The sequence below is a fragment of the Strongyloides ratti genome, assembly GCF_001040885.1.
Source record: "Strongyloides ratti genome assembly S_ratti_ED321, chromosome : 1".
In the NCBI taxonomy this organism is placed as follows: Eukaryota; Metazoa; Nematoda; class Chromadorea; order Rhabditida; family Strongyloididae; genus Strongyloides; species Strongyloides ratti.
In genome coordinates, this window is record NC_037307.1 from 337,096 (window position 1) to 361,132 (window position 24,037).

Sequence of the window (24,037 nt, forward strand, 5' to 3'; positions counted from 1 at the left end):
ATTTAAATTATTCTTATTAAAAAATGTTTATGAATTTTTTTCAAAATTTGTATCATTTCTCAAAAACTTTACTATTAAAATAAAAGTTTGAAAATGTTTTTTTATTAATTATTTATTTTACACATATTTATAAGCCTTTATTTGTTTCTAATACCAAAACATGGTTTTTATTTTATTCAAGTTTTTTAAAATTTGAAAATCAAAAAAAAATTTTATTATCTTAAATCTCAATTATATATTATTATTATTAAGAATAAGAAAAATTTTTTATCCATTTAAATTTGCTTTCAATACCTATACTTTTTTTTGGCTCGACAGATTTTGATCGGCGACCGGTTAATTTTTTTTTGCTACCATCGTTTAGAAAATACTCTTCCATTTCACGTAAAATAATCCATTTTTGCAAATCTACTTTTGAATATACAAACAATTTTAAATAATTTCTACTTAGACTAACACTAAATTTCGGAAATACATTCGTCATTGGTTCACCTTTAACCAATTTTTCAAGTGAATTTGGGTTTATCATAATTTGACGTATAAATTCAAGCATAAATAAACCACAATCATATCCATTTCTTTGTTGATATGGAGTTTGTATTTTAATTGTTCTTATTTTATCTTTATTAAAATGCCAATCTTTTCCAAGAAATTTTTCTTTTAATGATTTATAACATGCTTCAACATACTCTTTAAGAACCGCCGTACAAACGTGTTTATTTACAGTAAAATCAGTAGCAAGTGAATCAAAAACGAAAACAGATGAATGAATATCATCATCTACTTCCATTGAATCATCATCAAATTTTTTTATTTCTACTAAACAATTTTGTGGTCTGTGAATAACTCCAGTTATCCAATGATCATCTATATGTATAGGAATTATAAGAACATCAAAATCAAAAATAGAACCACATATTTTTGAAAAATGGTAAACTTTTTCATTTGCAATTCTACTAGCATTATCCTGAATTCGCATGTATGTTTTTTTGGGAATAGGTTTAAGTGAAGTAATCTTAACTCCACGTGTCAATCTTGTATATAATAAGGTATTATAAATTTTGATACGAATTTTATCCATATTAGAAGAATTGCAAATAATTTCTCCCATCCGTCTTCGCCATTCATTAAGATATGTATCTATTATATCGCAATGCAGCCACTCTTTATCAAATAAAGATCCAAACGCTTTCCCGGTAACATCATAAATTTCATTAGTTTCAACATTTTTTGTTCCAAATATTCTGGAGGCTAAATATTCTTCAAAAATGTTGTCATTTTTGATAACATGAAAATAATTGCAAAAAGAGTCATTTAAATTATTTGTAGACTCTTTCATTGTCGACAAGAATCTCTTTAATCTTGTATTTGATCGTTTAATAGAATAGGTATTCCTCATAATGACAATAAATTGCATTCCACCAGCCTCGTTGGAAGTATAACTAACGGCCTTTAATTTAAAAGATGTAATACACTTTTCCAATTCAGAAAATTTAATAACGCTTAAAGGTACGGTAACTGAATTCATATTTTTGGAAATAAAATAATTTTTTTTCACTTGTAAAAACGATAATAACACTTTTTTTGTCGTACTAATAGATATTTCATCACTATTTTCAATTGGAATTGTTAGAATTATTTTATAGATATAGTGATTTAAATTTATTACCCAGTATTATACATAATTCCTGTTAAATTATTTTTCTATGCTCCTTTTGAATGTAATGATATTACTAAACTTTCTCCTTTTTTTTGTATATTATCTAGAAACTAAAAATTAGTAATATTTATAAAAATTTACTAAAAGCATACCTTAATTTTTAATATATCTTCTTTCCTTAAATATTTAAAGTTAACGAATGACCGATGAAATGATTTAATACAAAATGTAATTACATGATCTAATAAATAAATGTCAGAAAAAAAAAATAAATTAATGCATTGTTCAAGAATATTTTTTTTGTTTTCATAATATCATAATTACTTTCACAATAAATCCATGTCTGTTTATTATACTTTTAGAAAACAGTTGTGTTATCTATTCCTGAAGTAAATTCTTCTACAAAAATTTGTACATTACCGTCTCTATAAATCATATTTTAATATTATATTTCTAGATGTAGTAATTACGCTATCGAAAGAGCAAATTTAAATTTTTAACTCTTACGATGATTGTTTTCTGAAATTGGAATAATGCATGTACATAGTTTTTAAAATTATTATTATTTAATAAGACAGTAAATTTATAATATTATTTTTTTATGATGGGATTTAAAAGGAAGGATCAAAAACATGGAGGTTATGTAGCTCCTAAAAAACGTCGTACCCTTAACCAGAAAATAGTTCGTGGTGCTGTTCCGATTGATGGTGAAAATCCTACTCTTGAAGAGGCAAATGAGTTTTATGACTATATGAATAAATTGAAAGAAGATGGAGCAACTTCAGGTTAGTATACTACATTAATATAGTTAGAAATGGAATTTTTTTAGATGATATGTGTATTAAACAAATAATAAATACTCTTAAAAGTCATGAAGCTGTTGTTTTGGAACATGGACATACATGTAAATTAGTTGAAGAACTTTTTAAATCACGAAAAGACGCACAACAATTATTTCTTCAAAATTTGTTTGAGAACAATAATGAAGATGCTGTTACAAAAGTTTTTTTTGAAAAATCTGCTTCCTATACTTTAGAATCATGGTTAAGAACTTTTGCCACACCTATTCCTGAAGGGTATGTTGATATTATTGATAAATTTGTTCAATATTTGAATTCTGCAACTCAAAAGGTTATCTACAATCCAGCTGCTTCAAATTTACTCAGATGTATTCTTGAACTTATTGCTATTACAAGTAAATTAAGAAAAGAAAAGTCTAAAAAAGTCAAAATAACATTAGAAGGAAAAAAAAAGTATGATAAGCTTGAAGAAACTCATAAAAAGATTGTAGATTCATTTTTGTTTGGTGAATTTGCTTTTGAATTAAAAGATTTTGCTGAACATTCATACTTAATTCAAGATGTTTTGAAGAGTTGTCGTTTTTCATACTATGATAGTATAAAAAATTACTTCATACATATTTGGAGTAATAATTCTGAAAATGCCATAATTAGTTCATTAAAAAATCAAAATTCCTCTCCTGTATGGGAGTGTTTTATTGAATTTTTAAAAGATTCGGATGTTGATTTAGTTAAAACACTTCTTAAGATGAATATTATTGATTTATCACTTCATAACATAGCTAATTTTTTTGTTGGAAAGTTTTTACTTTTTCATAAATCAATTTCAAGCGACCTTTTTGAATCAATTCTACCAAATATGGATCAATTTATAAAAGGAAATTACCATAATATTTTGGATGCTATTTTATCTCAAGCTGAATCTAATAGTTCATTTAAAGATTCTTTGTTTAAATGGTTTAAAGAAAAATATGGTAAACCTTCGAAAGGAATATTTTATGCTAAATTCTTATCTGGTGGTTCAGAAGATGATTACGAAATTTCATCTGATGATAAGTTATCATTCAACATTCAAAAACTTACTCCAATAAAAATAAAATGTATGAAGACTTTTTTCAAACTCCAACCTAGTGGAAGTTCACAATTTTTTGAAAATTTGTCAGATAAATGTTTAATGGAATTAGTAGGAAATAGACAAGGAACTGCCTTATTAGAATGTTTTATTGGACAGTTTGTTGAAGCTGACATTGGAGCTGATTGGTTAATAGAAAAATTAGGTGAAAATCTAGAGCAATTACTGTTAGGGAAGTCTTCTGTATTTGTTTTTCTTGCTTTGTGGAAAACAAATCTTTCATTAGGAAAAAGAGAAGAAATTCTTAAAAAGATTGTTGAATGTAAACAAAAATCGTCAGCTCAACACAAATACTCTAGATTAATGAATGACATCAATTATCAAATGTATTTAGAAAATAAAAAAGCTTGGAGTAGAAAATATACACCTAAATAAATATGATTTTGTTAAGTTTAAATTTTTTAATTTTATTGTTGTGTTTTTTTTTGTATATAATTTTATAGTTTCAGTAGTTACAATAAAGTTTATCGGTTAAATATATTCTTTTAATTTTCATTTATGAATATTATACATGTATGCCATTCAAGTCATGTATAATATAATGTGACTTTGTATTTAGATTCTAAAATTATACCTTTATTACAATGATACAATGTATTTTTTATATATTTCTTATTTTTTTACTTAGATTAAAACCAACAGCAAAAAAAATAAAATTTATAATAAAAATAATAGTTCATGTTAAAAATGTTTTAAGAATATCAATCATTCTTGAGATAGAATCTCCTATACTTTTACGCGTATAATTTATTATCATAATTTGTTATATCTCATTAACAGTTGAAAATATAAAAAGAGTTTGAAGGTAGGCTCAACATGAAAAACGAAGTAATATTTAATTCTAAAACTTTACCTGTAATTATTATTATTTTGAAGTGAAGTATAGCAAAAGGAAGAAATTTTTTTGCTGCTAACTTTTTCTTATCTTAGCTGAAACTTATCAAATTATTTTAAAACTAGTTTCATTCTATTTCTCTCAAAACTTTAATCTATAAGAATTTGTTTCTGTAAAAATATTTCTATATTTTTCAAGATTTACAATGAAACCTAATTTATCCAATTTGACGTCAAACATAAGTGTCCAGTGATTGTAAACGACGTCATACGAGTTATTTTCAACGTCGGAAGTAATTCGGATATTAAATCCACAACTCGCTTAATACCATTAAATTTCTGATTTTTTTCTAAATCATATACCATTTTAATAACTGTACCTGTAATTATTCAAGTTTTTTTTTTTTAAATTCTACTAAATTTTATTCCATGAATATAATAGTTATAGTTTTTTTTTAAAAAATTTTAATTCTAGAATTTTTATGTGAAAACTTCAAATGCTGTTCCAGAAGAATTTTTTACAATTTCCTAGTATTTGCTATTAATTTTTTTTTTTTTCTAAGGATTTTATTCTTTTTTTTTAGCATATATTTTATTTTTATTATTATTTCTTGTTATAATAAATTTTTTGAAATATTATATTTATATTAGTCAAATATTTGAATGTATAAGATAAAAAATTTTTTATTAAAAAAATTATAATTAACACACTAAATATAAACAAAAATATATTTATTTAAATTTATTAAAATAAATGGCTTCACCAGAATTTAAAACATCAATTTTTATTTATGAATATTTTTTAAATTTAAATAAAAGTAAATTAAGTTTTTATGATCAGTCAATAATTTAATTTTTTCAAAAATACTTTACTATTAACATTGTTATGAAATTTTCAACTGGATAAATAATCCTATTAATGTAATAGTTATTAAAAAAATGATATTTTTTTACGTTTTATTCATTTTAACAGAATGAAATTATTTTCAAATTTATTAAAATTCTGGCTTAATTTTAGGATTAGAGTTGTACTTGAAAATTGTTGTAAACTAGAATATCGTTAATTTTTAAATATTTTTTTTATTAAAAAAACAATAGTGATTTAAAAGAATTTTAATATTTACATAACAATTAATGAAATAAATAAATAAATTTTTTTATTCGTTAATTACAAAAAATTAGCTGTATCCTGAATCAGGAATTATAATTCATATAAGCATTATAAATTTAATTTAAAAATGAGCTTGTCTGTTATTATGCGTTTCGGCTTCTTCATCACTACATGCAATGAAACCACCTTTTATTTCAATACAATTTTTTGTAATAGTTGGTTTGAATGGTTCTTCCTCTGAGCAAGGTGGAATTTCACGTAATTTAAATACTTTTGCCATACAAACAGCTACAATGATACCTATAGAGGTACCCATAATAGCTCCAACTAAAACATCTGACCAATGGTGTTTATAATCACTGATTCTTGAATATGCAACAAATGATGCACCACATACTAATGCAAATTGAACAGCTGGTATAAAAAGTTTACTTCCAACAGGTTTATATAATCTAGCTTGTAAATATAATGCTGTATAAAAAGCTCCATAAAAAGAGAAAGCCGTATGACCAGAGTAAAAAGATAATTGTGAATCCTTATTTAAATGTTCATTAGTACCAGTACAATTAAAATTAGTAATGTATTTATGGTCACCAAGACAATTATTATATCCAACATTTGGTCTACAAACTTCCATAAAATGTGGTCTTTGTCTTCCAATAGTATATTTAGCAATAATATTCATTAATTGATTAAATACTATTCCTAATAAAAAAAAACCTAGGAATGCATATAATCTAACAATAAATCTATGAATATTTCTATCCTTATATTTGTATGATTTAAAAAGATGTTGGCATTTTCTTTCCCATGCTAAATATCTAAATATTTCTGTTGAAATTATAATAAAAATTGGAAGAAGAATTCCAACAACAGCAAGAGCTGGAATAGATACTGTGTCAGGTTTATATGGATATCTTATAGATTCATCATCACAAAAAAAACCTCTTTGAAATGGTTGAGCAAATAGATGAATTAAAAGAAGTGGTAAAGTACAAAATACAAGTACTAAAAAGTCACAAAATATTTTTGAGACAACAATATCTTTTTCCATTATCTAAAAAAAGAAAAATAAAAACATATTTTTACAGTAAAAAATATATTGTTAAAAATATAAAATAAATAATAAAAATATAAATGAGGTATTTTGGATTATTTTGGCAGTAGAACAAATAAAATGTTTGTAAATTATATATAATAATTTAAAACTTTAAATATTATGCTAAATAAAATATAAACAAATATATAAAACAAAATATTTTCTTTTTCATGGCTATTTATAGGGCTATTGACATTCCAAGATGTATATAATTTAATCGTTACATGACTAAAATATTGGTTTTAAAATATATTTTATAAATATTTTTATCACAATGGTGCGTTGTTTACATCTATAGCGTTTACATTTTAATTTTAAAAGTTTAGTAATATATCAATGGAATTATTATTAAATTGCGTATTTTGTTTCTCCTTTGAATAATATATTAATAAAAAAAATAAACTTAAAATTGATTTAACGATAATAAATATATATATATATATATATATACATATATATATACAAATATTAAGATACTTAACTTTAAAATTAACAAAATTACTTATATACAAATTAAAAAAATTGATTTTTTTTTTTATTTAATTTATAATAAATGTTAATATTTACTTTAGTATAAGTAATATTATGAGATTTTATACATTTTAAAATTTCTAATTTATATTATATGATAGAAAGTTATAGAATATTTTTAGAATGTAATGTTGTCAGAGAATACAATAAGCATCTAAAATACTTAGTGTTAGATACATCAACCAAACTGCAATAAATATACATCCAGATATTATTTTTGTTTTGGCAGGCCCTCCTAATTCTCCGCCAATATTTTTTCTACTTCTCCGATACATCAATAATCCGATACAAATAGATGATCCAATGACAAATAAAGTTACACTAAATGCTAGTGATCCCGCATTTACCTTAAATTGAGTACCATTTCGTGAATGATAAAAGGCTGCAATTGCCCAAGCGATACCAATACCAAGGAATACGTTAACTGCATTAGAACCAGTTACATTACCTATGGATGAATCTGCATATTTATCCTGTATTGCTGCTGTTTTGGATGCAAATGTATCTATAATAATAAATTTATTTTATTTATAAAATAAATAAAAACAAATAAAAATACCTGGTATACTAGTTCCTAAAGCTACTAAAGAGACAGCTGTAACAGAATCTTTTAATCCAATTGTACAACCAAAATGAGAAGCTACATCACCAATAATTGCTGTTAAAATACCAATAACAACAATTGATACAAAAAAACATAACCAACCATTATAGTATTCTGTTGGTGGAATCAAAGCAAACATTGCTTTCCATGGTAAGGAAAAATAATGAAGACATTTTTCTTTAGTACTTATTGTACCATCACCATCAGAATCTTCAACTTCAAATATTTCTGAAAATTGTTGTTTCCATGATGATGTACCAACAAGTAGTGAAGTATTTGCTGATGTTATCATTTTATCAACAAAACTTTTAAATTCTTTATCTTCTGTTATAACAATTTTACATCTTGTTATTTCTCCAAGTTGTGGTGATCCATCGGGTTCACCTTCTTCAACTGGTCCTGTATTTCCATCTAAAGATACTGGTTCTTCAAGATAAATAAAAAAATCTTCAGATTTTTCATATTCATCATCATTTATAATATCAATATTAATAAATGCTTTTGTTTGACCATCATCAAAAATTAATTCATTTGTTTTTATTATAAAATCACGACCTTCTAAAGCCATACCATTTTTTACAGTAAATGGAACTCGAACTTTTCCTCTTGCACCACGGGAACGTTGTACTTCAAGAGCATAAATTCCTACATTTTCTGGAACTTTCTGTACTTCTGATTTAAACATAAAATGACCAGAATGATCATCATCAATAATTAAAATTGTAGCAACTGATTTTACACCTAAACGTGCTGGAACAGTTAATTTATTATTATCAGTCATTTCTGCAGTGGCATTTGATAAAACAATTGTAAATGTTTCATCATCTTCATAAATATCATTATCAACAATTTTTATTGAAATTGTTTGAAATTCCTCACCAGGTTTAAAAAGTAATACACCTGATGTTGGAACAAAATCAGTATTTTCTTCAGCTGTTCCTGGTTCTGTTCTATAATTTACACGAACATTAATATTTCCTTTTAATCCACCTCTATCACATTTTACTCTAACGTGTGTTGTACCACAATTTTCTAAACACATTGTATGAAGTGTTTCAAATTCTACCGTCACAACATCATTATTTTCATTTGTATCTGAAGTTAGTAAAGCTTTAGCTTTTTTTTTAATTCTTTTGGGTCCAAAACTTCCAGAACCAGTTAATTCACGAGAAGCCTGAATACGATAAAATGCCCTACTTTTTGGGGCACTCATTACAATTGTTTCCGTAGCTAGTTGTTCTAATTCGGAAATTGATAAATCAGGATTTTCATTTCTTAATTGATGAAAAGTTTCCATAAAAATTCTTTTCTGATTTTGATATGCTAAAACACTAGCAGCTTGTGATTGATCTAAAAGACTCATATTAACATCTGTATCTCTTTTTAATGATTCTTTATTATTTTCTGGATCTCTTCTAATTATAGCCCTTCCAGTTCTTGCTGTAATAATTTTTTGTCCAAATGGAACAGTTCTAGTATTTGCATAAAATGCTGTTAATACAGTTAAAGGAAAAAACATAAATGTTAATACACCTTCCCATACTTCAACAATATTTGGTGAAAATACTTCAAGAATTAAGTATAACCAAATATAGGCAAATGTTGACCAAATTACTGTTGTCCAAAATACATCTAATCTATCAATTCTTCTAATTTCATTTGATGGAACACATAAAATACAAATTGCAATAATAACAAACAAATTAAAAGCAGCAGAACCAACAATTGTACTTGGCCCTAAATCACCCGCTTCAAAGTTATTAGCAAAAATTTCAATAACAGAAAGAAGAATTTCTGGTGCAGATGAACCAAGAGCCATTAATGTTAAATTGCTAACAGTTTCATTCCATATTCTTACAAGAACAGTATATGGTTCACCATTTGCTTTTTTTAATTTAACTTCTTTTTCTTGAGATGTAATAACTTCAATAGCAGACATAAATCTATCAGCAACAATAGAAACTCCATAAAAAAGATATGTCAAAGCTAAAAAATAAACAAATCCTCTCCATATTTTTGTATATATACTTATACCAGTAACTGGAGTCCATGCAGGAATAATCAAACCATCAGAACATGGTTTAGCATCTGAACATTCTTCATTATGAGGAATAGTTGAATTTAAAACTTTTTCGGTAATATTTTTTAATTTTTCTTTAAATGAAACAACATATATTGATTCTTCATTAATATCTTGCATACTCAGTTTGATAAAGATTAAAAGAAAAAATAATAATAAAAAGAAAAAAAATTTCATTTTTTGACGTTATAAAAAAATATGTATGTTTCCTGAAATGTATTATATGCTTTTATATCAATTTTGTAGAAAGAAAATAATTATATTTATGGGTTATTTTATAAACTATTAGATTTATAATATTAAATGAATAAATAAAGTTGCCGTTGGTTACCTTTACTTTCAAAAACAATTCATGAAAATAAGAAATATGGATTTATTATATCTAAGATATAAAATATATGAAAATAAAATAATAATATTTTAATTAATATTATAAAATTTATTTAGACAAGATATTTTATTAATGTCATACTAAAATTATATAAATAGAAAAAAAAATAATTTAAATAAAAAGAATAAAGATTAGAAAAAGGTTAAAAATTGTCACATATATATATATATATTATCAAAGATTATTTGTTTACATGTTTATTAATTCTTAACAAATAGTAATTTTAATGGTTTTAGGGCAGATGGTTTTATTGCAAACTGACTTTGATAATTTATATTAAACGAAAAATTAACAAAAATGTTTATATATTTTTTGATACATATTTTATAAATTAAATAATCTTTTAAAAATATTTCTTATAAAAAGAAATATATATTTTAAAATATGTATTTTAAAATAAGTATCAAATAAAGAAATTCATAGTCCAGATAACAAAAAAATACAATTCAATATTTCTTAGGTAAATATTAACATGTAAAAATAAATAAACTTGTCTTTTAATTAATAATACTTATATTACACGCGTCAATAATTTTGATCAAAACATTTATTATCTTTAAAAGTATCCTATTATTATATTTCATGTTAAAAATAAAAAAAAATAAAAAAAAAAAAAGAAATTTAATATTATTCAATAATATAATATTATTGGAGGTTATGAAGAGTATATAAAATGATTTTAATAATAATAATATTGTTAAAACAAAGATACACATTAACATCTTTTTTTAATTTTTTATTAATACCTAATATAATTTTTGATAACAGATTAATAAAAATTTTATTATAAAACAATATATTAAAATAAAAAAAAAATAAAACTGTTTTTATAAAAAATAGGTGTTTAAAAAATAGATGTAAAATCATTAATTTAAAAAAAAAGACACCATCAAATTTTTTTATAAACTAGTTTTAAATAACTACAAAATATAAAAATTATAGAGTATATGGCATTAAAATTAGGATAACTAAAAATATCAAATTTATGATTAAAGTTAAATAGGTATAAATTCAAATAAAATATTATCATAATTTTTATGTTTTATATATCATATATATATATATAAATGTTTTATAGAAAATTTTATTTTAAGTTAATTGTTACTGAAATACTATGAATGTAAATAAAATGTTTGTAAAAATGGTAAAGTTTTGTTATTTTTATAAAAGGTGTATTATAAATGGAATCATATTGATCTATTATGTAGTTTAAAATAAAATAGGATTAAAAATTAAAAAAAAAAAAACTCAAAGAAGTAACAATATTTTATCTTCTGTGTAAATATATATATATATATTGATAAGGTGCGCAAGAAATAAACGATGAAAAGAAATATAGTTCTCATGAACTCATTTCGTCTCTCCTCCGTTTACATCTATCACTTTTTCTATTTATTAATATAATTTCAAATATTATAAATAATTTATTGTAAAAAGAAACATATAATATGATGTAGAATCAACAAAAACCGATTAAAAGATTATAACTAATTATGATTTTAATGTATTTCATTTGACCACTTTTTTCCTTGACTATTATAAAATTTTTTACAAAATACATAAGCCTAACATTATAAAATTTTGATAAAAATTTGTTTAATTCTTTTTATCTAGAATTTTACTATTTATTAATTTATAAAAAAATTATCTAATTTTATTTTTACACAAAAATAAAGTAAATATATTTTCTTATTAATTAAAATTTTGGTTTATCCAAAATTTTATAATTTTATTTAATAAGTTTTAAATTAAGGGTAAAAAAATTTAATAAAATGTAATGAAAAAAGTTATAGGTATAATTTAGTAGAAATCTTGAATTTAATAAACTTATCATATGCGCAAAATAACTGATGACACGAAGGTCATGACGACGATATTTATGCATTTTTCTTTATGAAGTATAAAAATGAGGATAAACGTATTTCTTGGTCAAATGACCTAGTAATGAGGTTGTTATTAAGTATATGTAGTCGATTTACAATTTATTTTTATAATCATATAAAGATTGAATTTTAATACTATATTTATTGTTATTAATAAAATGTATTAATCTTCATTTTATAATTAAGAATATTTTAATAATATAAACATTAATAAATATCATTAAAAAAAAAGATTACTGGTAATTAATTTTAAATATATAAACAATAAAAAAAATCTTTACTAAACATTATATATTGGACAACTGATAAATTAATATAATTCATTTTTTAAATTAAAATTACTTTAAATAAAAAAAAATCAATATAATAAATTCTTTAAAAAAATTAATAATAATAATAATTAGATTTAATTATATTAATAAAAAAAAATATTAAAATAATATAATATATAAGTAAACCGTTTATAAAAATTTTATCAATTCATCAGCTATAACTTTACTTTCTTTTATTACAAATGCATGTTCAGAATTTGTAGTATCAAAAATAATATGACCATCATTTAACTCTTTTCTATTCATCATGTCATTTCCATATTTTATTGGAACCCAGCCATCTTTTAACCCATAATATAAATATATATTGTTAGCATATTTATTTAAATCGAAGTCATACTCATAAACATTATCAAGTTCATCTTTTGACATATGAATAATATTTCTAATAACTGTTGTATTAAATAATTCAGTTGTTGATTCAATAATACATAATGGAATCATATTATTAAATCCAAAATAACAATTTATTAAAAATTTTTTAATAAATATTGGCATAATGTCAAACCAAATTGTTAAACATTTAGTAAAATATGGATAGTTGTCAAGAAACTAAAAAAAATATATAAATAAAATAAATTAATATTGCACATATATCTATATATATATATGTATATTATATCCTTACTTTAAGAGTTTTATAAAGCTTTTGTCCATTTGGAGAACAAGACATCCTTTCAATTGTGGGAAATAAGCCAAATACCATAATAATATTTTTATATTCTAACTCTATTAATTTTGAATATATTTTTAACATTATATAAGATCCAATGGAATGACCTATCATTATTATTTCATTTTCTTTTCCTAAAAACTCATTTACAAAATTATATTTATGGTCTACTTGAAACTGTAATTTATATACATTTTCTTTATTTTCATTATTCTTCTCCATCTTGACATGGTTTACGTGAGAGATAGTCAAAAAAATGTAATTATTTTTTGGCTTATTTATATTTAAATTTTCCAACAAATATGTACCAAAAGCTTTATAGTATCCATCATTACCAGGATTTCCTGGTATCATAAATATTATTTTTGCATCTTTTGGAAATTTTAATTCATTATTAGAAAATAATATTTTTCTTGATGAAATAATAGAAATACGTGTCCAGTAACCAGAAACTTTAATCCATTTTTTTAAATAATTCATATTTTAACTTTAAAAGTAAAAAAAAAAATTATTTAAAGATTTGAAATTTACGTTAAAATTTAGTTTGGTAAAATGTTTGTAATGATAAGAAACATATATTTAATATTTTAATAAATGTATAGAAATTACCAAAATTAAAAAAAATTAATTTATTATTATATTATCAATCTAAGATTACTACATTAATAAGAAAATGAATACTATTGTATTTATAATTATTAAATGATATTTCAAGTTATTTATTGTAATGTCATTAATAAAAAAAGTGTATTCTTTCATCTTCAAAAAATTAAAAAAAAAATTTAAAAATGTCAATCATTTAAAAATTTGTCTTTTTTTTATAGATTATAATATGTATTAAATTATTTTAAAATTAAGTATTTGATAATAATGATCAACATTTTCAAGACGTTAAAAATATTTTATAAGAAAGGAATATAGGCAAGTAATATTAAATAACTCTATTAATAAAAATGAAACGTTTTAAATAATTTTAAACAATATAATAACTTTTGCTATTTCTTTTTGATATATAATAAATTATATCATATTCTTATTTTATTATTTAATTTGATCTTTCTAATCATAAAATTTCTATAAAAATATCTAAAGTTTTAATGGATTAATACATCAATAAAATTCAATAATTTTTTTTTTTCAATATATAGAAATGTAACTTTTTATTAGAAAAAAAAATTTATTAATGGTAAATTTATTAAATTAATAAATTAAACATTTGCTACAAGTATTTAAAATATCACCGTCAAGAGAAGAATAATTAGTATCTTAAAAATCCTAAAATAGCTTTTAGTATTGAAAAATATTTTTACATTTTGATAAAAATATATTGATTTTTTAAATATATTTTTTTTTAATTGTTAATAATTTAATTTTTTAATTTTTTTTATTAAAAGATTTTATTTAACTTGTTCATTTTTTTATTATTATCAGTACACCACAAAAAATCCAATTGAGATTCATGTTATAAAAAGTAAAATGAAAGAAATAAGCAATAAAAAAAATTATAGCAAAAACAGTTTAATGTGTTTTATTTTTTCTTGTTGAGAAGCTTATCTAACATACTTACCTTTAATCATTCACCGTTAGAATATTAGAAATTTTTTAATTTTAAATGATTTTAAACTTTAAAAGTTAGATTTATCAGAACAAGCCTTTTTCTTTTTTATATATAATATATTACGTACATATACACCTACATATGACAATTTTTCAATTTAAAAAAAAAAATATCATTATAATTTCAAAGCATGACAACTACATGTTAGCTATTATCATGTGTTTTTTTTTTTAATTCTGTAATTTTTTTTTTTTTTTATAAATTTTAAAAATTATTTCTTATCATTTTTATTAACTAATATTTTTAATAATTTTTTTTTGTCCTTATAATATAATATATTTAGAGTTTAAAGCAAAATTATTATCATATTTTATAATAAAAGAAATTGTTATCAAATATATAATTTGTATCTTTTAAAACATGAAGCATAAATTTATAATTATATTACTTTGTCTATATGGTTTTTTTAAAGAATTTCGCCCAATTACACCATTCTTGACACCATTCTTAATATCAGATAAAAAAGGTTTTACTAAAGATGAGATATACCAAAATGTCTATCCTTTATGGGCTTATGCTCATCTTATTTTTAGTGTATGTTTAATATTTTTATATTAATTAAATATTTATATTAAGATACCAATTGTTTTGTTTACGGATTATCTTAATTTTAAACCAATATTATTAATTGAATCTATCAGTTTGATAGCAACAGGATTTTTATTAACATTTGGAAATAGTTTATTTTCAATACAAATGACACAAATAACTTATGGTTGTGCTACATCATCAGAAATTGCATTTATGTCATATTTATATACTAAAGTTTATGATAATGAAATTGCTTTTGTTACTGGAATTATTAGAGGGGTAATATTATTATCAAAATGTCTTTGTACATCTATTGGTCAACTTGGGATCTCATTAAAATGGTTTGATTTAACTGTTCTAAACGAAACTACATTAGTTATGAGTATTTTATCATTACCATTTGTTTTATTTGCTATCTTTCCAAGAATATGTTTTAAAAAAGATAAGAAGAAAAATGTAAATTTAAATAATGATATAGGAGAAAGAGAATCATTAAAAATTTATGATAAAATAAATGAAAAAAAAAAAAGAGTACAAACATTAAATTTTATTGAAAGAATTAAATATGTTAAAGATAATCTTTCTGATCCTATATTACTTATAGTATGGTCTAGTTGGTGGACTATTACATCAGCACTTATTTATCAAATGTATAATTATATTCAAGTTCATTGGACTCCTTTACAATTAGAAAGTATTCATGTTTATAATGGATCAGTAGAATTTATAAATACACTTCTTGGAGCATGTGTAACACTATCATTTTCAAGATTAAAAATAAATTGGAAAAAATATACTGGTTTAATAACAATTTTTTCAACAATTTTATTTTCATTTTTATTTGTTGCTTTAGCAGAAACAACAAATATATATATTTCTTACATTTTATATATTATTATAAATGTAACATATCTTTTTTTGATTGCTATTGCATCATCAATATTAGCTTCAATTGTAGATGTTAATGGAATTGGAATTGTTTTTGGAGTAGTTTCATTAACAACATCACTTCTTCAATCATTATTAGGATTTATTTTAATAAATGGTAATATATGGGCATTAAATACAAAACAACAATTTTCTATTAATTCATTAATATTTTTATTATCTTCTATTATTTTTATAATAATTTCATGTTTCAATGTTATAATAAATAATAAAAAAAAAGGTGAAATAAAAGAAGAAAATTCAACTAATATAAATATTATTAATGGAAGAAAATCAAAAGTAATTCTTCAACATAGTGAAAGTGTATTTAAAGAACTTATATAATTTATTTTAAAAATTAAAGGTAATATTGTTATATAAAGTAAATCATTGTTATTGTTATTTAAAATATATTTATATTCTTAAAATAGTAATAAAACATTTAAATAAATAGTATAATTTTAAAGTAATGAATCATTTTTTTGCCATTTATATTACAACATTTGTAGTAAATAAGTATACTACTAAATGTATTATAAAAGTATAAAGAAATGCATTAATTTTTTTATTAAACAAAAATAAATGTTTATGTTAATGAAATGTTGATATATTATATATATGCTTTAAAAGTTTACATATTATTATTTAAGAAACAATTATATTTATATATACAATATCTTTTAAGCATTTCATTAAGATTGAATCATAAAAATCTAGTGTAAAATATTATATTATCAATATTAAACTTACTATGATTCATATAAATAAGAAGAAAAAACGTAAAATAATGCAATTAATTTTTTTACATGAACATTAAAATAATAATTATTAAACTTTATTTTTTTTTTAATATTACCAATTGCAAAAATATATCTCTTACTCATCTATTTAATATATTAACTAAATTTAAAAAAAAAAAAATTACTTTATCAATCACCTTTATATTCTTATTATTATAAATTTCCTTAATTTTTTTTTGATCTCTTTTTACTTTGTAGTGACTGCTTCTGGTGATCTATATAAATTGTGCCATTATCTTTTAAACAGCATTATTAATGTGTTATATGTATTTATAGTTAAGCCTGTCAAGTATTATCTTCTGAACTATTTTATTTTATACATATATATAGATTTTGTCTTAAAATACATATATTACGTCTGGCCAATTTTTCTATAATCTGTTGTTCAAAAGTAAAACTATTTTAATGTAAATTAGTTGTGCTTTTTTGTTGAAGTAAAAGTTAAGATAGGCAAAAGAGACACGACAATTTATTAATTGTAATCATTACATTTATAAAAAGATAATTAGAAGTTTAAAAGAAATAGTTTAAAGATATATATATATATATTTATATATTAAATATCAAAATTACATTACAGATATATTTTACATTTTTTAAGAAAAGTAGTTATAATAATAAGAAAATTTATAATTCATTTACTATAATTTTATGTATATCTCCATTTAAATATATATATACTTTTTGAACTTTATTTTAAAAATAACCTTTTTTTAAATAAATAAAATATTTTTTTAGTATATAATCTTTTCTTATTAAAATATTACCTTAATTAGCGTAAATTTTGCGCATTTGTAATAAAAGTTTTAAAAATCAACTTATACTTTTTCTTTTATTATATCTAATTTAATATATATTTTAAAGTTACTCTTGTTAAAATTATCAATCTCATTTACTTTAATATGTTATCACTGCTAAATATATTTAATATTAAATTAGTTAACAAATATATATACTTTACAAATTCAACACTTTGATATTTTACCATATTAAAATATATTATCAAATAGAATCAAGAAATTGATTTCTATTTTTATTTACATCATTGATATTCTTTTGGTAATCTCTTATATATTTACTTAAAGCTTATTCATAAGTATGAATTATACTTTCTTAAACATTTTTCATTATGTTGATTATTTAAATCATGAATAGGGATAAAAATATATAGCTTTCTTTTATATTACATTGACGTTTGGTTTACATTAATTTTTATTAATTTTATACTTATTCAATTGTATATTAAATATACCATCTTTTTTTTTTTTAAAAATCATTCTAATGGCTTATGTTGCCTTTTTATGAAATTTCTCATTCATTAAGGTGGAGTTTTTGATTGATAAAACAAAAAAATTATAAATGTCTTTTTTTATATTATTTTTTATATTATTTTAAATTATTTTAATACCATTTAATATATATGTATATTTATTTTACTACATCTTTAAGTTATTAAAAATATTAAAACTATTTTGATTGATTGCCATTTTTATTGAATAATATTCTTTTACTATTATTATTAATAAAATATATAACAACATTATTCCTAAAGTAGCCAGAAGAATATATTTTTAGATAGCCATTAAATAACTTTTTTATCTAACATAAATAATTATAATACAAAACATTTTCTTTTCAACAGATCATGGCGGTTAGGTCAACAGAAGGTACTCTTAAATAACTTGAGAACTTTAAAATCTTATCAATAATTTGCATTTTATGCCACATATAATATAATGAATGCCATTATTAAACATGTTTATGCTTTAACTATATATTATATAAATACTTTTTTTTTTTTTAAATTTTATCATATATATATTTTTTTTTATTTCTCATTTAAATTAATATTTATTTGAAATATAATTATAGGTTTGCCATAAAATCAAATTATGGTTAGCTTTCAAAATTTATTTTCCAAAGTAAAGGAAAAACAATTATTAATTAAAAGTAGTTTTATTTTATTAACATTAATAATATTATTAAATGACAAAATATTAATATTATCACAACCAGCTGAATTAACTCCATCAATTGATTTGGAACATTTTGAAAGATCTGGAGATTTATGTTATGATAAAACTAATGGAAATCAACCACAAAGGTGTGTTCCTGATTTTATTAATGCTGCTTTTAATAAATATGTTGATGTAACAAATACATGTGGTGAAAAAAGACCTATTAAATATTGTGTTCAATCAAAAGTTATAGGAAGTATGAGACAAACATGTGAAGATTGTGATGCTCGTGTACCATATTTAAGTCATCCAGCAAGTTTTTTAACTGATTTTAATAGTCCAGATAATGAAACATGGTGGCAATCAGATACAATGAATGAAGGAATGCAATATCCAAATTCAATTAATTTAACATTAAAATTAGGTAAAACATTTGATGTTACTTATGTTCGTTTAAAATTTGTTTCTCCAAGACCTGAATCTTTTGCTATTTATAAAAAAAATCATCCTGATGATGATTGGATTCCATGGCAATACTATTCAGCATCATGTAGATCAACATATAAGTTACCTGAAAAAGCTCCTATTTTACCTGGACATGAAAATGTTGCTCAATGTACTAAAGAATATTCTGATATATCACCATTAACTGGTGGCAATATTGCTTTTTCCACATTAGAAGGAAGACCATCATCACACAATTTTGAAGAAAATGAACAACTTCAAGAATGGGTAACAGCATCAGAAATTATGATATCTCTTAATCGTATGAATACTTTTGGTGATGAAGTATTTCATGATACTAGAGTTCTTCAATCTTATTATTATGCTATTTCTGATTTTGCTATTGGTGGACGTTGTAAATGTAATGGTCATGCATCAGAATGTGTTAGATCAACTGGAGGTGGTTATAATAGTTTAGTTTGTCGTTGTGAACATAATACAATGGGACCTGATTGTAATGAATGTGCACCATTTTATAATGATAGAAAATGGAGACCTGCTACTTCAACAGATGCCAATGAATGTGTTCGTTGTGAATGTAATAATCTTTCTAATAGATGTTATTATGATGAAGAATTATTTGAAAAAACTGGTAGAGGTGGTCATTGTATTGATTGTGCCGGAAACACCAGAGGACCACATTGTGAAGAATGTATACAAGATCATTGGAGAAGACCTAATGAACATTTTTGTGTTCCATGTAATTGCAATGATATTGGTTCTGTTTCTACTCAATGTAATAGTGAAGGAAAATGTGAATGTAAACCAGGTGTTGGTGGTGATCATTGTGATGTATGCCTTCCAGGTTTTTATGATTTTGGTATTCATGGTTGTAAAGATTGTGGATGTGATATTTCAGGAACAATTGGTAATACTCCATTATGTCAAACAACAACTGGAGAATGTTTATGTAAAATGAATGTTGAAGGAAGGCAATGTGATAAATGTAAACCAGGATATTTTGATTTATCAATTCATAATGAATTTGGATGTACACCATGTTTCTGTTATGGCCATTCTTCTGTTTGTCATACAGCTGAAGGATTTTTTGCTCATAATGTTACATCAAACTTTGAATTAGATAAAGAATCATGGTCTGGAATAAGTATTCGTGGACCAGCAACAGCAACATGGGCAGAAGTTGATAAAGCTATTGCTATTAGTAATGATCCACAAGGTACTTCATTATATTTTTTGGCTCCAGAAGAATTTCTTGGTGATCAACGTGCATCATATAATCAATATCTTACATTTACTCTTAGAACTCAACAAAATTATGCTCATGTTGGTGTAAATGATATTATTATTGTTGGTAATGATGGTAAAGAAGTTTATCTTCCAATAACTGCTCAAAAAAATCCAATACCAACTAATGTTGATCAAGAATATATTTTCAAAATTCATGCTAGCCCTGAATATCAATGGAGCCCAAGAATGAATGATCTTGATTTTATTGGACTTCTTAATAATATTACAGCTATTAAAATTCGTGGAACTTATACACCAAATGATGTTGGATTTTTATCTAAATTTTCTCTTGGTTCAGTTACTATGACTCCATCAGATGTTGATTCAACTCCAGCTGGTTGGGTTGAAACATGTGAATGTCCTAAAGAATATGTTGGCCAATTTTGTGAATCATGTGCTGAAGGATATAAACGTGAAATTAAATTTGGTGAATCATTTACTAGATGTGTTAAATGTGATTGTAATGGACATTCTGATTCTTGTGATGCTGAATCTGGTGAATGTATTTGTGAGCATAATACTGATGGAGCTACTTGTGAAAGATGTGCACGTGGATGGTATGGTAATGCACTTCAAGGAACAGCAAATGATTGTCAAAAATGTGATTGTCCTGATAATGGACCATGTATATTACATACAGATGAAGAAATAATTTGTACCGAATGTCCTGTTGGATATAGTGGAAGAAAATGTGATTTTTGTGGTGATGGTTATTATGGAAATCCAGCTGATGGAATTGAATGTAAAGAATGTAATTGTAATGGTAATATAGATGCTAATTCTATTGGAAATTGTGATACTACAACAGGTGAATGTAAAAAGTGTATCTACAATACGCGTGGTTTTAATTGTGAAGAATGTGAATCAGGATTTTGGGGAAATCCATTAAGTGATATAAAAGGAGATTGTAAAGCATGTAATTGTTTTGCACAAGGAACAATAAGACCTTCTGTTGATTATGATGTTCTTGAATGTAATCAGGATAATGGACAATGCTCCTGTCAACCACATGTTGAAGGTCCACAATGTGATAAATGTGAAGAAGGATATTTTAATATTACTTCTGGAATTGGATGTGAATCATGTGACTGTGATTTAACAGGAAGTTTAGGAATAGGCTGTGATATTGGAACTGGACAATGTAAATGTAAACCAGGAGTTACTGGAAGACGATGTGACCAATGTGATATTTATTATTATGGATTTAGCGAAGATGGTTGTAAACTTTGTGAATGTAATCCTGTTGGTAGTGAAAATATGCAATGTGATAAGGAAACTGGACAATGTCAATGTAAAGATAATGTTGAAGGAAGACAATGTAATGTTTGTATTGAAAATCGTTATAATCTTCAAGGTGGATGTCCACAATGTGATGAATGTTATACTCTTATCCAAAGAAGAGTTGATGATTATAGAGGAAAATTTGCTAAATTAAATGAAACATTAAATGAAATTATTGATAATCCAATAGAAATTAATGATGAAGAATTTGATAAAAAAGTTAAAGAAATATTAAAGGCTGTCAAAATAACACACGATGATGTTATAAAAAATCTTGGAGATGATTCTATTATTATTCAACAAATATCTACTTTAAGAAATAATTTAAATAGTGCTGAAGATATGCTTAAAGAAGTTGGAAATATTGTTAATAAGATAAGAGAAACCAATTATATTGGTGAGGAATATCTTACAAAATGGAAGAGAATCAAAGATGAAGCAGAAGCTGAATTGGATGCTGCAAGAAAGTATCTTGAAACTGAGGGTGCCACTCAATGGGAATTAGCTGAAGAAGCAGCAAAGAAATACGGAGATCAATCTCAAGTTCTTAGTAATATTGCCCAAGAAGCTAGAACACTTGCTAATAAACAGGAATCTATTAGTGATGATATTAAAAGACTTGCTGAACAAGCTAAAAATATTTCTGAAACTGCTTTAATGGAATCTAAAGATGCCATATTTGGAAGTTCTGAAACCAGTAAACAAATTGCTAAACTTCAAGAAAAGCTTGAAAAGGCTAAAAATCTTCTTAATCAAACAAATATTATTGCTGGTGAACAACAAAAAGAAGCTTCAAAAGCTAATAGACAAGCTGCTGAAATTTTAAACTCTGTTCTTGAAATTAAACCACCAAATATTAATTCTGATATTTACAAAGAAGAAGCTAAAAGAATTGCAGAAGCTGCAAAAACAACAATTGATAATGTTAAAAATGAAATTAAAAATAATAAAGGAATCTTAGAAGAAATAAGAAATCTTGAAATTGAGGCACAAAGAGAATTAGACAGAGCTTATAGACAACAAAAACAGAATGATGACTTATTTAATGATATTAATGCAGCTAAAGAAAGAGCTTTAAAAGCTGTTCAAGTTGCTGATAATACATTATCTGAAGCTCAACAAACATTAAAACTTTTACAAGATTTTCAAGCTACTGTTGATGGACATAAAGATGAAGCAATGGAAGAATTAAAAAAAATTAAAGATATTGAAGAAAAGGTATCAGAAGTTCAAGAGAAAGCATCTATTATTACTGTAGCAATTGGTGATGCTTTATATGATGCTGAGGAAGCACAAAAACAAGCAGCTACTGCTGAAAATGAAGCAAAAGAAATTGCTGAAAAAGCTGAACATATTAAAGAAAGTACTAGTGAAACAAAGAAAAAAGCTGCTATTATTCTTGAAGAAGTTAATACTCTTCGTGAAGCTATTGCTGCTAGCGAAGTAACACTAAACAATTTTAAAGATGGAGCAGAAAGTGATAGTGACAAAGCTGATAAAGCTGTTACAATGGCAGCATTAGCTTCAAATGAAGCAGAGACTGCTAATAGAACATTATCAAAAGCTACAGAAAAGGTAAAAATGATTCTTGAGCAATTAAATAGCTTAGATAATGTGGACAATGATGAATTAAATGAATTAGAAAAAAAACTTGATGATGCTGAAAGTGTCTTTAATGCTAGTCAATTAGATACAAAATTACAATCATTAAAAGATCGTAAAAAAGAACAAGATCGTATTTTAATATCATTAAAATCTGAGCTAGAAAATTTACGTAGTGAAAGAGAAAATCTTGATGAAATACAAAAATCTCTTCCTAAAAAATGTTTCAATATTGTTAGCCTTGAACAAGAGGGACAAAAATAATCAGCATAATATTTCACTATTTTTAATATTAGTATATACAGGGTGGTTCACGAAGGTCTTTTCATTGAATCAAAATGGTATATATAAGTATAAATAAAAAAAAAAATTTGGTGTTATACATTTTTTATATAACCATTTTTTTTTTATTTATTTTTAAGATATCAATGTCAATTT

General features: G+C 23.2%; 7 protein-coding genes across 7 annotated transcripts; 3 read left to right on the plus strand and 4 right to left on the minus strand.

Moving 5' to 3' along the window:
• Positions 1-247: 247 nt before the first annotated feature.
• On the minus strand, positions 248-1,528 carry SRAE_1000010800 (Peptidase C48, SUMO/Sentrin/Ubl1 family-containing protein; the record flags this gene model as incomplete). Its single annotated transcript, XM_024646902.1, has 1 exon — positions 248-1,528. One exon carries the CDS (start codon positions 1,526-1,528, stop codon positions 248-250), a length of 1,281 nt encoding a protein of 426 aa, XP_024501034.1.
• A 733-nt stretch (positions 1,529-2,261) lies between these two features.
• Positions 2,262-3,967, plus strand: SRAE_1000010900 (Armadillo-like helical domain and Armadillo-type fold domain-containing protein; the record flags this gene model as incomplete). Its single annotated transcript, XM_024646903.1, has 2 exons — positions 2,262-2,445; positions 2,490-3,967. 2 exons carry the CDS (start codon positions 2,262-2,264, stop codon positions 3,965-3,967), a joined length of 1,662 nt encoding a protein of 553 aa, XP_024501035.1.
• A 1,691-nt stretch (positions 3,968-5,658) lies between these two features.
• On the minus strand, positions 5,659-6,591 carry SRAE_1000011000 (Phosphatidic acid phosphatase type 2/haloperoxidase domain-containing protein; the record flags this gene model as incomplete). Its single annotated transcript, XM_024646904.1, has 1 exon — positions 5,659-6,591. One exon carries the CDS (start codon positions 6,589-6,591, stop codon positions 5,659-5,661), a length of 933 nt encoding a protein of 310 aa, XP_024501036.1.
• Positions 6,592-7,301: 710 nt separating this feature from the next.
• Positions 7,302-9,971, minus strand: SRAE_1000011100 (Sodium/calcium exchanger 2; the record flags this gene model as incomplete). The annotated part of the gene is made up of 2 exons (XM_024646905.1): positions 7,302-7,672; positions 7,727-9,971. 2 exons carry the CDS (start codon positions 9,969-9,971, stop codon positions 7,302-7,304), a joined length of 2,616 nt encoding a protein of 871 aa, XP_024501037.1.
• A 2,615-nt stretch (positions 9,972-12,586) lies between these two features.
• On the minus strand, positions 12,587-13,163 carry SRAE_1000011200 (UPF0554 protein C2orf43; the record flags this gene model as incomplete). Its single annotated transcript, XM_024646906.1, has 2 exons — positions 12,587-13,009; positions 13,086-13,163. The coding sequence occupies 2 exons, from the start codon at positions 13,161-13,163 to the stop codon at positions 12,587-12,589; spliced, it is 501 nt and encodes a 166-aa protein (XP_024501038.1).
• Positions 13,164-14,878: 1,715 nt separating this feature from the next.
• On the plus strand, positions 14,879-16,551 carry SRAE_1000011300 (Reduced folate carrier family and Major facilitator superfamily domain, general substrate transporter-containing protein; the record flags this gene model as incomplete). The annotated part of the gene is made up of 3 exons (XM_024646908.1): positions 14,879-14,891; positions 15,206-15,282; positions 15,325-16,551. 3 exons carry the CDS (start codon positions 14,879-14,881, stop codon positions 16,549-16,551), a joined length of 1,317 nt encoding a protein of 438 aa, XP_024501039.1.
• A 2,347-nt stretch (positions 16,552-18,898) lies between these two features.
• On the plus strand, positions 18,899-23,863 carry SRAE_1000011400 (Laminin subunit gamma-1; the record flags this gene model as incomplete). The annotated part of the gene is made up of 1 exon (XM_024646909.1): positions 18,899-23,863. One exon carries the CDS (start codon positions 18,899-18,901, stop codon positions 23,861-23,863), a length of 4,965 nt encoding a protein of 1,654 aa, XP_024501040.1.
• Between the last annotated feature and the right edge of the window lie 174 nt (positions 23,864-24,037).